Below are 16,201 nucleotides of genomic sequence, written 5' to 3'. Positions count from 1 at the left end.
GACTCCCTTGTTTTTATACCTGAAGAAGGTTTTGCGTCTCTTTGCTCCAGAAACAAGATGGCCACCTCTCTGAAACTACAACTGCCTTGCATCAATACTACAGTGGAGAATACTGCCTTAAATACGGGTTTCCAATTATAACTGACCACTAGCTGCCACACAAAGCAGTGGTGCTTTTTATTACCCGATGCTGATAACTGTGTCTCCAAGGGGTGGATTCGACAAGGGATCAAGGGGTGGCGGATGGATTACCCACAACCTCACCCCAAGCTAAAAGTCTTTCCGCACATCACCATCATGAAATAAAAGAACACTGGCTGCACTGATAAAATGTGGCCTTAACTGAATCAGAATGGGATATCTGCACCTAAGGGTTAGGAAGATCTGCCCTGGAGACAATCTGATCTCGCTGGAAGCGCTGCAGTCCCAGCAGCACCAGAAGAGATTACTGGAAATTGCTGGGACTGCAAACAGGAAGGTTAGCTTGGGAATGTTGGGCAGGCACGGCTAGGAGACCCTAGCGAGGGTTAGGGAGGGTGGGAGATCATGTGAGAAAGGACTGGGGCCTGGGGATGAGTGGTGGTTGGAGGATCGGAGAACCTCCCCAAGGGAGGTTCCGCCATTCCTACCTATTAGTAAAAGCTGAAGGGCTGTTCACCTCCCCACACACCACCCCCCCAACCCCATCTTCCCTCACAGCCTGAAACATGGTGACAGAGGTGGAATGAAGCCCTCTAATGAGTTACAATTATCCACTTAAGGCCTCAATAGATCTAAGAGTAGGCAAACAGTCTGAGGCCTCATCCGAGACAGCTCGGGATGGGAGGGAATGGGTGGTAAGGCTGGCAACTGGCTTTATTTTACGTGCTTCTCCCCCTCCCACCTTCAAATATGCCAGCTGGGGAGAAGCAGCAGGGGGGGCAGGGGGCAGGAAACTTACTCCAAGATCTTTGGACACTTTCTCCATATATTGCACTCATTTTACTCATATTTATTTTTTCTTTAAGAATAACAGAGCCAAGAATATTACCGTCCTAATTTTACTACACAAAAATTAATGATGTAATAAATTAGAGCTAAAGTGCAAGCTTCCATTTTTGCCTTTGTTCTGTTTTTATTCCTCCTTGCCATTCACTCAGTGAGGGCTCAAACCTGCATCTATCAACCGTTTGATAACCAGAGACAATTATCCTTATGGGGGTACACAAAGTATATTTGGGTTGGGGTGGCTTCATTATATGTTTGGTGACTGGAATTCAGAAACAAATGAAGTCTCTGCTAGCAGATTCAGTAAATGTGATACCTCAGATGAATTCTGAATAACACTTTACCCGTACAGACGCCAGAATCTTATCACCGTTCACGCCAGCGGGATTTTCACATCCCACTGTGGTGAAGGAAGATTTGGCTGGCTAAATTCTCCAACCTCACTGCAGTGACAGCATGGTGTGAATGGCAGGTAAGATCGTGCCAAACCTTTGAGGCACTTTATAGATGGGCGTTGAAAATGGATGTAGAGCCAAGAGAGAAAGAGAGAGATTAGGAGAGGTAATGGAAGGTTTAACTGAAGCGGTTAATTAAAAGAGGGAAAAGGTTGACAGTTGCAGGGAGTAGGATCAAGGCAGCCTATCAACAAGACTCTCAGTCACGTCATAAATGGCAAGAGTTTTAAACAAGTTGGATTTGTGGAGGGAGAAGGATGGGATGGTGGTATGAAGGCCACTGAAATAGTCAAGTCTCGTGACGAACATTTGTATAAGAGTTTCAGCAGCAGGGGAGCTGAAGCAAGTTTTGAGGTGGGCAATGCAGCAGAGCCATTTTGATAATGGATAGACTGTGGAGTTTAAACCTTAGGCCAGAATTTGACGTTGCTTGGGAGGGTGTGCCCCCATCTGGAAGTGTGCAAAATCGCCTGAAAAGACATCTTGTGCGTGTCTCGATGTCATTAAGCGCTCATGCAATAATTAGGCCGGTGCGCATGCGCGAGATTCAGAAGCGCACCAGAGGACCACTTCGTTTTCATTAAGGGGCCAACTGAATGTAATTTTACGTGGCCCATCTGCTCTTATGGTTGGTGGGTGAGTCAATTGGCCAGGTGGCCTTTATGATTTAGCTTCAACCTCAATCTAGGGTGGGGTGAACTGTCTGGGCTGAAATAAAGGTGTCTGGGGACTGAGGATTGTGTTTGAATGTGTTGCCTGACACTCTCTGCATAGTTTTTCCATCTCAATTTATGTTTTATAGGCTTGTGGCTCCCTGAGACAGTTGCACAGCGCTCAGCCTTTCCCAGTATGTGTTTCACACCGGCTGCTCTTTAATTGGCCAGCCGGCGTGAAACCAAGTTTGAAGGCCGACCACAGCCGGAAGCACATTCTGCGCGCACTTTCAGATCCTCGCAATGCGCCCGTCCAACGGATGGAAAAGTCAGGCCTCAGCGATGTTAAGATTGTGACCTACCTGGTTCAGTCTGAGGTGGTGGCCAGAGAGAAACGTAAATTTAGTGGCAAGGTCACGAAGTTTAGAGGAATAAATGATTGGTAAGCTGGAGAAAAATGTGACTTATCTATAATGTGATGTTGGACAAGCAACCTGACAGAATCTGGGTAGTCATGGGGTTGAGGTAAGTTTTAGAACGAAAGGACACAGCCTCAAAATAAGGGGGAGTCAGTTTAGGACAGAGTTGAGGAGGAACTTCTTCTCTCAGAGGGTAGTGAATCTCTGGAATTCTCTGCCCATTGAAGCAGTGGAGGCTACCTCGTTAAATATGTTTAAGTCACAGGTAGATAGATTTCTGATCAATAAGGGAATTAAGGGTTATGGGGAACGGGCGGGTAAGTGGAACTAAACCACTATCAGATCAGCCATGATCTTATTGAATGGCGGGGCAGGCTCGAGGGGCTAGATACAAAGAACAAAGAACAATACAGCACAGGAACAGGCCCTTCGGCCCTCCAAGCCCGCGCCGCTCCCTGGTCCAAACTAGACCATTCTTTTGTATCCCTCCATTCCCACTCCGTTCATATGGCTATCTAGATAAGTCTTAAACGTTCCCAGTGTGTCCGCCTCCACCACCTTGCCTGGCAGCGCATTCCTGGCCCCCACCACCCTCTGTGTAAAATATGTTCGTCTGATATCTGTAATATGTCCGTCTGATATCTGAGATGGCCTACTCCTGCTCCTATTTCTTATGTTCTTATGTTTAGAGGGGTAGAGTTAGCTGTCTGTAATGACTTCAATCAGGCCATTGAGGTTGGCCGACTGGAGTATGAACTCCCTGATTAAGGATCCCTAAGTTAATTTGATTTTGTTTATTTGGTTGGACGCTAAAAGATGGTCACTGATTAAGTTTCCAAATAATGGGCCAATCAGGGAGTCTTTGTCTTGTACTTAACAGGGAGTGTCAGTTCCTCTGACACCCCCGGAGGTAGACTGCTAACTACTAACACTCTGTGTACTGCTGGTAGAGTTTGTAAATAAAGGGATTTTGGTGAAGGGACCTCTGCCTCTGCAGACTTATTACAGTATCATCAGCAGATATACAGAAACTAACATCATGTCTGCAGATAATGCCATAAATATAGTGGAGGCTAGATGCCTAAAAGATTTCAGAGGTGATAGTGTAAGGAAGGGAAACCATTGCTGGAAATGTACTGGTATAGATGAAAATGGAATCAGACAAGCAAAATTCCATGGAGTTTCATGAGGAGAGAAGGAGAATGGCATAATCAACCATGTCAAATACTCATAATAGATCCAGGAGGTGAAGGAAAGGCATGGACTGGCATAGCCACAACACATTCATTTTTTCTCTAATCAGGTGAGACACAGGCGGTCTATTTTCAAATTCAAACCTAACCATCCGCCATGGTGGGATTGGAACCTGGAATCCCAGAGGATTGATCTAGGTTTGTGGTCTACCAGCTCAGTGACCTATACCTCTAGGTAAATTGAGTGTTCAATTGTATTCAGGTGATGGACATGCACTGGGGATTCACTTACAAACAACAACCGGGGATTCACTTCTGCTCTTGTATGTAAGGAGGAGTTACAAAAGACATGAGTCTAAGAACAAAGAACAATACAGCACAGGAACAGGCCCTTCGGCCCTCCAAGCCCGCGCCGCTCCCTGGTCCAAACTAGACCATTCTTTTGTATCCCTCCATTCCCACTCCGTTCATATGGCTATCTAGATAAGTCTTAAACGTTCCCAGTGTGTCCGCCTCCACCACCTTGCCTGGCAGTGCATTCCAGGCCCCCACCACCCTCTGTGTAAAATATGTCCGTCTGATATCTGTGTTAAACCTCCCCTCCTTCACCTTGAACCTATGACCCCTCGTGAACGTCACCACCGGCCTGGGGAAAAGCTTCCCACCGTTCACCCTATCTATGCCTTTCATAATTTTATACACCTCTATTAAGTCTCCCCTCATCCTCCGTCTTTCCAGGGAGAACAACCCCAGTTTACCCAATCTCTCCTCATAACTAAGCCCCTCCATACCAGGCAACATCCTGGTAAACCTCCTCTGTACTCTCTCCAAAGCCTCCACGTCCTTCTGGTAGTGTGGTGACCAGAACTGGACGCAGTATTCCAAATGCGGCCGAACCAACGTTCTATACATCTGCAACATCAGACTCCAACTTTTATACTCTATGCCCCGTCCTATAAAGGCAAGCATGCCATATGCCTTCTTCACCACCTTCTCCACCTGTGACGTCACCTTCAAGGATCTGTGGACTTGCACACCCAGGTCCCTTTGCGTATCTACACCCTTTATGGTTCTGCCATTTATCGTATAGCTCCTCCCTACATTATTTCTACCAAAATGCATCACTTCGCATTTATCTGGATTGAACTCCATCTGCCATTTCTTTGCCCAAATTTCCAGCCTATCTATATCCTTCTGTAGCCTCTGACAATGCTCCTCACTATCTGCAAGTCCTGCCAATTTTGTGTCGTCCGCAAACTTACTGATCACCCCAGTTACACCTTCTTCCAGATCGTTTATATAAATCACAAACAGCAGAGGTCCCAATACAGAGCCCTGCGGAACACCACTAGTCACAGGCTGAAACTGTGGTCGCTCAGATTTGGAGATGCATATTTGTAATGTGTATGGCTATAAATAAAAGTGTACAAGTGTCCAAAAATTAGGCTCTAGTTCCACTCTTCACTGCCTGACCATCTGCATAGAATCATAGAATTCCTACAGTACAGAAGGAGGCCATTTGGCCCATCGAGTCTGTACCGACCACAATCTCACCCAGGCCCTATTCCGGTAACCCCACGCATTTACCCTGCTAATCCCCCTGTTACTTAGGGGCAATCAACCTAACCCGCACATCTTTGGACTGTGGGAGGAAACCAGAGCACCCGGAGGAAACCCATGCAGACACGGGGAGAACGTGCAAACTCTATATACACACACACACACACACACACACACACACACGTGTCCGGATTTGAACCTGGGACCCTGGCGCTGTGAGGTAGCAGCGCTAATCACAGTGCCACCGTACCGTCAATGAAACAAGAATGTCATTCACAGTTTCAGCAAGGGATGTTTTGGTGCTTCTAGGAATAACTGATTCAGTGGTGGTTGTAAAGAAATGTGGCAATCACTTTCGGCACAACATAGCATTTAAAAGAGAGATTGATAAATAATTGAAGGGAAAAGTTGAGAGGGCTAGGGGAAAGAGCAGGGGAATAGGGATTAATTAGATAACCTGACCACATAGCTGGTACAGGTATGATGAGCCAAATGACCACCTTCAGCACAATATCATTCGAGGATTCTATATTTAATGAAGTGTGGCAGCAATATGAGCTGTTTCCTTTACTTTAAGCTTTGGAGAGTTTATAACCCCCCCCCCCCCGCCAAAAAAGTAAACTTATGGAGCTAAGTTATATGGCAGGAATAGCCAATCCTTTGAGATAAGAGCTGCGTATATATCAAAGCCAGTGAAAGGGCCAGATTTGATTACACAGAGATGCCCCCACACGGAAAATCTCCAAGCCCCTCACCTCCACAAACCTACCCATCCCAAAATCTTGGAAAATGGAAACCTTTTAATATTCCTGGGCCTGGAGAATTAGCAAAGTTTGATTGTTGCAAAAAAAAAGGTTAAATTCACCAATCAGTGAGCAGCTTTTCCCACTTCCCTGGGCCTGGAAGGTATAGAAAATGAGTGGAAGCTGCAGTGTGCCTTGATTGGAGGACCTGACAGGAGCTTTAATGGCTGTCTATTAATTCTCAGGCTGCATCTTAGATTGTATAACCTTACTCTGAAACATCTCAATAATGAAAATTAGAGAATTTAAATACGACCATTTTCAGATATTAACTTCAATGTTGAACTTGTTTTGATCCACATTGCTGGGATTATGGAGGGAGGGCCCTAATAAAATATGAAAATGTTCAAATGTTAGCAATTCATTGTCATTTTATTTGTGGCAGGGCGGACAGTGATTTGGCGTCAAGCTTAACAATATTGATTTAAAATAGTTGCTACTATGAATGGAAGCATATTGAAGTATGTTAAAACAACAGAGTAATGAAAATTGATTAAAAGGATAGAGCAGGTTTCCCAAACTTTTCTGGTCTCTTTTCCGAATTCTTTTGACCTCCCAAAAGTACTGACGGAGCCCATGTAAAACATTCTTATTATCCAGCGGAGTTAAACCACCTCTCTCTCTTCTTTGCTCCATGGCTGCTTCCCCTCCCACCCCATGGCCACTTCCTCTCCTGCCCCACGGGCACAATCTCTTCCTCATTCCATCATCCACTCTCTTCCTCAGTCTCGCCCGAGAATGGGTCTTTGAGGACTTACTTTCCTGCTATTTCCAGCTTGTCCAATTAAAAGGCTGGCTTCTCACCTTATAGGCAGCTCATAGTGAGCCTATCAGCAACCAACGTATGGAGAATCAGCCTCTGATTGGACAAGCAGCTTGGATTGCACTTTTCAAATTAGCCTGGTCTACTGCAGACCATCTCCCGCTTCCCCCCCACCCCCCTTGGAATCCGGTTTAGTAAACCCTGGGATAGGGAATTAAAATGTTTTCTATAAATAGAATGTTTCACTGCACAAATGTTCATACAAAGGGAATATGTTAACTTCCATTAGCAAACAACAATTATAGAATGACACTGATGATGTCAAAGACAAGGGTGGAATGTTTTATGAACAGAGTTCTGACTTCATTATGGTTTAATTAAAATATCAGAGAAGTACTCAAGCACCAAATTAAAAGAAAAATTACAATTTTATATGCCTTTCTCAGAGCAATTTGGATCTGAAGGCTGTTTAAATCAATCACAGAGTCAGGTAAAATGAATTCAGCCTATATCCTTCACTTGTTTTGTTGAAAGAACTCCCATTTATCTCTACAATATTTATACAGCTAAGCCTATACAAAAAGGTTCAGTTATGTTGGCACACACACACAAGACAATTAGATCAGTGAGGTTTAAAGCTTTTGAAGCGTTTCCTCTAGCAGCATACCACTCATTTTTGACAAAGGTAATTATAATCTAGTGTCTGTAATTTTTTTAAAATGAGGAAATATTAAGAAGATAAGCAAAATACTGCGGATGTTGAAATCTGCAACAAGAACAGAGGACGCTGGAAAAACCCAGCTGGTCTGGCAGCATCCATAAGGAGAGAAAGCAGAGATAATGTTTAGAGTCCTTTGGCTCTTCATTTGAACCAAAGGGAGGGGAGAATGTGTTAGAGTTGTGAGAGATTGCAACAGTAAATAGCAATTTTAAGAGCAAAAGACAGATGGCCTGATGTGGGAGAGGAAGGGGGATGCATTGAGGCAATACAGGTATGGAATATTTTAAAAAGGTGTTTAAGATGGAGGAGAAAGATCATAATTTAAAGTTACCAAACTCAACGTTGAGTCCAGAGGGCTGCAACATGCCCAATTGGAAGATGAGATGCTGCTATTCCAGTTTGCGCTGGGTTCACCGGTGCACTGCTGCAGGCCAAAGACGGATACATGGGCATGAGAGTAAGGTGGTGAGTTAAAATGTTATGCAACAGGAAGGCTGAGGTCATGAGTGAAGGCGTACCACAAACAGTCACCCCAATGTAGAGGAGACCGCATTGCGGGCAGTGAATACAATAAACCAAACTGAAGGAAGTGCAAATGAAATGCTGATTAACCTGAAAGGAATGTTTGGGGCCTCGAATGGTGAGGAGGAAGGAGGTAAAGAGGAAGTGTTGTGCCTTCTGTGATTGCAAGGGGAGGTGATGGGGAGGTTGGTCGTGATGGTGGAGTGGACCGAGGTGTCATGGAGAGAGTGGTCCCTGTAGAAAATGTTGTTTGACTTTGGTTAAATTTTATTATCTATTTACTATATTCTGTTTTTGAACTTATTTCGAGGTGTATTCTTTTACTAATACAATGTTCCTTAACATTCCTTTGTCAGGAGGACAAGAAAGTGGCCTCTTAACAAAATTTTGTCAATACCGCTTTGTAATAAACTACTAGCAATAAAGGAGTAAGTGGCTGTTTATTTGTCTCCAAATGGGGAATACATGGATTTCTTTTTGCACTACCTCCATGTTCAACAGATTTGCAAACTTACCACAGAAATTGTTAATGCTGATGAAAAGAACTCTCTAATAACTAAGATAGACCTGAAGTGTACAACGCCCTTACTTTTGCGCTTAAAGGGAATCTGAACAATTATGCTTTTCGCTTTTCCTACATTCCTGTGAGACTATTCACTGAAGGAAGTTAATCAGTGATCTAGTGATAAGGATTGAATGCAAACTAGGAAATTTCTCATGTTACAGCAGATTTATCGCGCCAGATTAGTTAGTTATGTTTCTCTAAGACCCACCAATTTACATCAGCAGTTTATTTTTCTGTGTGTTCGTATTTGATGAGCAGTAATTGACACTGACATTCTTACTGATACCTGATCAATTCAAGTGAACTTGTGTTTCCAACTGTTCATTTTTGAGAATAAGAAAAATATTCTTTTAAGGAAATAGCTTGTTGGTTTAAATAGTTCTATGTCGTTCTAAAAATAAACATACATCAACACAATGACGCAGAGGAAACATCTTGTTATATTTTTACTCTGGGAGAGACAAGAACAGTGGCCTCTGACTATCTCAGAATGGAAGACTTCCCCATTTTCCACACTCAGATTTGGATTGTCCTCTTCAGAGTGGAGTTCTGGCAATATCAGACATCAGTCTTCTCACTCACATCACTGATTCTGTGCAACTCATTGAATTGGCATGGTGGGCTCCTGTTCGAATGCTCACCATCAGTGCCCAGGAAAATGCCAAAGATGGTGCAGTGGGACCATTGCTGCAGCACCCAAAGGGGTTGGAATGTTTATTAAAGGGAGGGCAGTGCTCCAAAGGGCAATGGAGTTCCAGGTTTGTATGCCTTGATAGACACTGATTCTTACATAGCCACGTGATTGGGAGGTCAGGAGGTTTACAATTACCTTCTCAATGGTGCTCCCGGGAAGTGGCCATAAGGAGGGCAGGCAGGAGGAAAACCTCTCGGTCCTCACTGCCATTTACATGCAATGGATGGGGAAGGAATGACCAGGAGCAGTTTTAGCTGGGCAGGGCAATTGAAATCTCAAGTTAGTGCAATAAAATTCCAGTAGGTCTCACTGCCTGAATTTACTCTCACTCTCTGCCACACTGCTGCTTGTGTTAGGGATGTGGTCTTGGAAGAGAACTCCTTCCACCAACCTGTGAGCCAGTATGAGGCACTCATGGGCCATGCATACATGTAGTGTGAAAATTACTTTGCTGCTCACTGTAAAAGTATTCCATAAAAATGTTGAAATAGCCAAGGAAGTAACTGAAAGAGACCAAGGGGATCTTAGTAAATTTGTTGCTCAATGTATTAACCAATTGCAGCAATCAACAAAACTAGTGAAATGCATGGCTAAAAGAGTAGAGAATATGTTAGAAGAAATTATGATCAAACTGCTCTGTCTGACTGTAACTTAGCATTGTGTTCAGTTATGGTTGGACATACACACAAGGATGATGTTTCAGTGCAGAGAAGAGCCACAAAGTTAATCGCTAACATGAAGGAGCTGAGTTATTGCTAAAGATAGGAGAAACCGGATTTTTAGACAAATGGTATTACAGAGATACACAAGACAGTTATGGGAATGCAATAGATTAACTGTTTTGATAGCATAAGAGACACAAATTAAAGCTACTAAAGGTAATTTAGGATGCACCAGGAAATTCTTCTTCACACAGTGATCAAAACAAAGAACAGAGTACCAGGGAAAGTTCAGGCAGCACAAACCCTGCTAAGAAATAATTGATTATTGAAATTGGGACAAACAATCTTCATGAAAGGATGAACTGAGTGGCCAACGTCTTCCATAGTTATCTATTGAACAATGTGCCCCAATAGAACCTTAAAATAGTACCATTACTGCACCCAATATCTTGTCCATTTCCCACAATGGCCACCATTGCGGTGTTTTGAGCCTCCACACGACTATATTATGAATACTCTTAGGCCACATCTGTGTATATCTAAGAATTGGGTTGAAACTGGCTAAACTAATTTCTTCTAGAATTCTTGTAGTTGGCATAAAAAGGAAACTTTCATCTCACTTTGATTTATGTTTGAAAGCAGGTTCCAGAGGTGAAAAAGCAATGTTCTAATTTGCTGCAACTCTGAAAGCCTCTATTAATAATCTATCATTCAAATATTGTTCATCCAACTCAAATGATTTCTTTTTGGCACAAACAATTTTAATATCAATGCACTTGAAACTTTAAAAATTGATGGGATAGTGCCATCTGGGCACAATATTTGATTTTAATCAAGTTCCATATGTGCCAATCATTGACTTAACAGATATGTACATCTTTTGCAATAATGGTCTTGAGGGAACACTTGGCTTGATTATTCAAATCAATTATCATTGTGTGCTTTTGAAAAACAGATTCAGTCTCTCAGGAGTGAGGCAGAGGGAGATATGGGATTTTTAACAAGACAGTTGTTGTTAATATATCCTCTTAAGCCAAATCATATATTTATGATAAATGTGTGAAAAAATACAAAATGACCTTTTAGAAAGAATGACATTTTAATGAAGGTATAATGACCGCCATAAATCACAGGCTTAATGGCAATCAGGGCTGTGAAGAACTCTCACAAACAATTAACAGCTTCTACATAAAAGACTTGTAAATTCATAATACATATCACAAGCAAGGCTCAATAAGGGGATTGCAGGAATGGCTGCCTTAATATATTAGAACGCAATAAGGCATTTTGTTAATAAACGTTATTTCAGCTTGCCAGACACGGAAAAATAAAAGTAAATGGTGTTTAAAAACCTGCTTTGAGGAATCGGTCCCACTAATGGACTAAACCTGCATAGAAACCAAATGGACCAAACAACTTCTGGTCTGAGATCAATTGCTGAGGAAATTTCTTTTGAGGTAGATAGAAGCCCAGAAGAAGGCTGGATCGATCCAGTTTTATGTATAACCATAGCAGGTGGCAGCACATGACGGATATTCCCCATTATCTAGAAAATGCTCCATTCTTAAATATACCTGATAATAAACCTGATCCCTCCACTCACTTCTGCCACCAATGTTATCCCAAATGATCTGGCCCACTTTTGATTTCATGAAACTGCAGTTTTGAATCCTTCAGGTCCCAATTCAAATTCCCTGGAAGGCTTATTTGGATGAATCTCTGCTTGTCCTTATCAGGTCAGCTCAGCTGTGGTGGGATGTGTGCCTATTTGATGATTAAATATGCAAATTGGTGCCAACTTACTTTTTGTACTTATCAATAAAGCCCCTGGATAATGCAGGGAAATGCCAATTTTAATGAAGTGGAATCGTTGCACTGTGCTAATTTAGATTGGAAGTAAAAGGAAATACAATTATACACTTGCTCAAACTGTATTTTATAAAAATGCTGGTTGACTTTAATTCATTTCAATCCTTTAAGAATTAAAAGTGGTTTTACTAGTAGACCATTCATTTTATCAAGAGAATCTGGAACAGGAAATGCCCTTCGCATTCATCAATTATTCATCACAACAGGACCGGAGAATCTTGCACAGACTCTACAAGACAGAAATCAATGAGAAGATTCTAAAAGACCATCCAAGCAACAAAAAAAACACAATAAAATGGCATTAGGTTTAGAAATAAGGTCAACGTCAACCACAATGCTGTTCCGAGCACAATATATGATGAAACATTTTATTAAAAAGGGGGAAACGTGGGATGGCAAAAATAGAACCTGGCTCATCACAATTTGATCTTTCAGTAGCACAGTCAGTCAGTCAGTCACATGGGCAGATTCCACCATTTGCTCTCCAATTTAGTGACTCCCCACACCACTCAGTAAAGTACAATACTCACAGCTTGACAGATGATTGGATATTTTGTGCGGTTGATACCTCCGGCAAACACTGCGCAAGTGAGGGCAGTATGGAAACAAAAGTTCAGCAGCATATGCCAGCCTTTCCTGCTAATGCGGATGGTGCTGTCAAACAAAAAGGAGATTGGTGACGCAGCTTTAGTTATATCTTTTCTTATCTGTCCGTAACCCAGAGATAAATATGACAGGTGCTTTGCTGCTCGATTCCCAGAACGGTGATAATATTGCTATCTCTAATGAGGGACAAATGATCTGTTCCTTGTCATCCAAACAAAAAGTAACCACATCTAATTAAAAATAACTGTTGTTCCAAAGACGCAGCCATAAAATAATACACAATGAGAAATTGTCTAGTTACTGATAATCTCTAGCTTGTCATTACATATTCTGTGGGTAATTCTATTATGGATAAAATAATTTGTTTGTTTAGTTTTATGAGGGTTACTTGAAGCATGGAGAATCATTAAATACATTGCCGTTTTTGAAAGAATTGTCTGTCATGTTCTTCTAAAGGCAACTGGCTTCCAATGTGAACATGAACAAACTACGACTAATCATTAAGCTTTATGTTCAACACACACCAGCTGATCTTGGAACGCTACTTATTTCACCAGTTACTCAGGGAAATAGTGTAATCATTTAATTAAGCTGACTGGGCTAAAAAGTTTCTTTCCATTCTCTGTTGATTGTTACGAATGAAAATATCTTTTGAGGGAACTTCCATTCCAAACCACAAAGTATAATGGCAATGAAATGGTTGAATGTGACAGGCTTAAAGCACCGTCTGTTTATAGAATCAGGGAACAGTGCAGCACAGAAGGGGGTGAATCGATTCATCGATTCTTTGCTGGCTGTTTTGAAGAGAAATCCAGTGAGTCACACTCCCCAGTTCTTCCCCATATCGCTGCAGTTGTTCCTCCTTTTAAGCAATTCCCTTTTGAAGGTTACTTCTGAATCTTCTCCTGAATTGTTATTTCAGAAAGCTCGCCTGTCACTGATTTAAGCAGATTGACTTATAATTGCCAAGCTTATCCTTTGCCCCCTTTTGGAGGAGGGGGTGCAACATTTACAATCCTTCACTCTGACACCACAGCTGTATCTAAGGATTAGAAGATTAATTTGAAAGAATTCCAGTTGTAGTACTGTTATAAATGTAAGATAGGGTTTATTATGACCTGAATATCAGCACGCTGTAAGGATTCAGTGACAGAGTGGATGTTCTTGCCTTTCACCTTTGGATCCCCAAACATGAAACCAGTTCAAGAAATGGAACAGTGGCTATGGGTCAACATGGCAAAATTAATCATAATGTAAGCTTTGTAGGGAGTCACATTAATACTGCTCCTCAAAACAGTCATAAGAGAGAAGAAATAGGTGTTGGAGGGCTGATCGTCTGCATTCATCACAGGCCTGATTTTAACTCCATATAAGAAAATGGATTTTTAAAATCAGGGCCAATGCTTAGAATGATAGAATCCCTACACTGCAAAAGGAGGCCATTCAGCCCATCAAGCCTGCACTGACAACAATCTCACCCAGGCCCTCTCCCTGTAACCCCACATATTTATCCTGATAATTCCCCTTACACTAAAGGGCAATTTAGCATAGCTAATCAACCTAACCTGCACATCTTTGAAGTATGGGAGGAAACCAGAGCACCCAAAGGAAACCAGAGCACCCAAAGTTTGTCCACACAGACAGTCACCCAAGGCAAGAATTGAACCCAGGTCCCTGGCACTGGGAGGCAGCAGTGCTAACCACTGTGCCACCGTGCCTCCTGCTTCTTTAATGTTTTGAACTTGTAATGTTTGTCCAACTTGTGACATTTTAAGATACTATTGCTAAGCGAAAATTATCTGTCATTTTTTCAACATTAATTCATGATAAAAATACTGCAATGGCTGGAGGGCACATTACCATAACCTGAGCTCACGAAGCGCTATGCAAATGCTTTCTTTCTTGTCACTTTTCTATATCAGGAACTATCATGATGGAATCTTATGTGCTTTAAGGAATAGTTGAGTGTCGAAGTAATTTCCAGATCTGACATCGGACTGCCATTGTGCCCATGTGGGGACCTTCCTGGACATGGCCAATTAAGAGGTCACCTCTGGGCTCAGAGGGCCTGCAGCCTAGGATGGATGACAGACCACTCGGCTAGAGATGGCACTGCCACTGTCAGGGGATGGGGGTGGGTGTGGGGAGAATGAGAGGGTGCCTTCATCTTGAAGTGCTCTCTGGAGGCTTGCATTGGTTTTAACAAAACTCTTGCCATGGCTGCAGGGTCACCTCTATGGAGGGGAACCCCTCCCTAGGACAGCTGTGTGTGTGCAGCTGTAGCTCACTGATGGCCATGACTCTTGTTGAGGGGGTTGAATGTTGGAGGCCTTGTGGGGTCTGATAGGCCAGCAGTTGACAAACTGCCTCCAGGCATCTGCCAGCAGGGCCAGCCCTCAGTGGGGAACCATCCTGACCAGGGACACAATCAATCCACTAACGGCTACCTGCTGCTGCCGGCCCAGGCATGTCAGTCAACTGACTCCACACCAACCTCTGTGAAATTTCCCCCGGTTCTGCCTTCAAGCCCACCCCTGCAGGACCAGAAAAATCCTGCCTTTTTGAGTCTACATTCACGCACCAGCTGTAGTGTTGTAGCGGTTTCTGCTGTGCTGTGAGGGTGACGTTGGTAAATAAACAGAGTTAGAAGCCCTCTGGTTGAGGCTGCCCTTGGTGCTGGGAGGTTCATGCATGCCCTGCAGATCTCAGGCCACATTGTAATCCCAGCTGCAGAATAATAGTGTTCACAAAACACAGAGTAGACCGAGGCCACTCATTAGGATTTTGCCAGCAGGATAGAGGAAAATGGAAGTTTAATTTAACAAAAGCAATCTTTAAAAAAATTGGATGTCTGAGGATGGAAATTACTGGAAAAAATGTTTATATTTGCTGCTAAGTGTCTGTGAATGAGCAACGTGACATTATGCTGTCAACAACCTGCACAGCAATTTAAACTGAGGGAATAAAATTAGGTTTTGGAAAAGAGAGTAAAATTCAGCTCATCAAACCTGAAGAGAACTCTTAACTAATTCTCAATTTACCATGTTACACTTTAATATCACTTAATGATGACCTTCTTATTCATCTATTTTCAAGAAAAGGTTTATTCAGTTTCTCTTTCGTTCCGAGACGGAAGGAGCCATTGACAGCACTATCAAGCAGCACTTACTCAGCATCCCTAAGCGATGCTCAGCTTGGAGTGGTTAGCACAGTGGTTAGCACTGCTGCTTCACAGCTCCAGGGTCCCGGGTTCGATTCCCGGCTCGGGTCACTGTCTGTGTGGAGTTTGCACATTCTCCTCGTGTCTGCGTGGGTTTCCTCCGGGTGCTCCGGTTTCCTCCCACAGTCCAAAGATGTGCGGGTTAGGTTGATTGGCCAGGTTAAAAATTGTCCCTTAGAGTCCTGGGATGCGTAGGTTAGAGGGATTAGCGGGTAAAATATGTAGGGGGAGGGCCTGGGTGGGATTGTGGTCGGTGCAGACTCGATGGGCCAAATGGCCTCCTTCTGCACTGTAGGGTTTCTATGTTTCTATGTTTTGGACTGTGCCGGTGCCACTCAGCCTCAGTACAAGCTTTCTCCAAACAAAGACAAAAGAGCTGAACCAAGAGACAAGTTGAGGTTGGCTGCCCTTGATATCAAAGTTGCATTTGACCACAGTCACCATCAAGGAGCCCGAGCTGGAGTCAAGAGGAATCAGGGGCAAAACTCTCCGCTGGTTGATGTCATACC

General features: G+C 43.0%; 1 protein-coding gene across 1 annotated transcript in view; it reads right to left on the bottom strand.

Moving 5' to 3' along the window:
• Window positions 1–16,201, bottom strand: part of adgra1b (adhesion G protein-coupled receptor A1b) — a 359,394-nt gene that overhangs the window by 40,613 nt on the left and 302,580 nt on the right. The window contains exon 14 of the mRNA XM_078223476.1: window positions 12,397–12,520. Coding sequence (XP_078079602.1) covers window positions 12,397–12,520 — 124 coding nt within the window. The remainder of the gene's footprint in view (window positions 1–12,396; window positions 12,521–16,201) is intronic.

Source organism: Mustelus asterias, chromosome 11 (genome assembly GCF_964213995.1).
Source record: "Mustelus asterias chromosome 11, sMusAst1.hap1.1, whole genome shotgun sequence".
In the NCBI taxonomy this organism is placed as follows: Eukaryota; Metazoa; Chordata; class Chondrichthyes; order Carcharhiniformes; family Triakidae; genus Mustelus; species Mustelus asterias.
The sequence above is the reverse complement of the archived record's forward strand: the minus strand, read 5'-3'. Positions and strand labels throughout refer to the sequence as shown.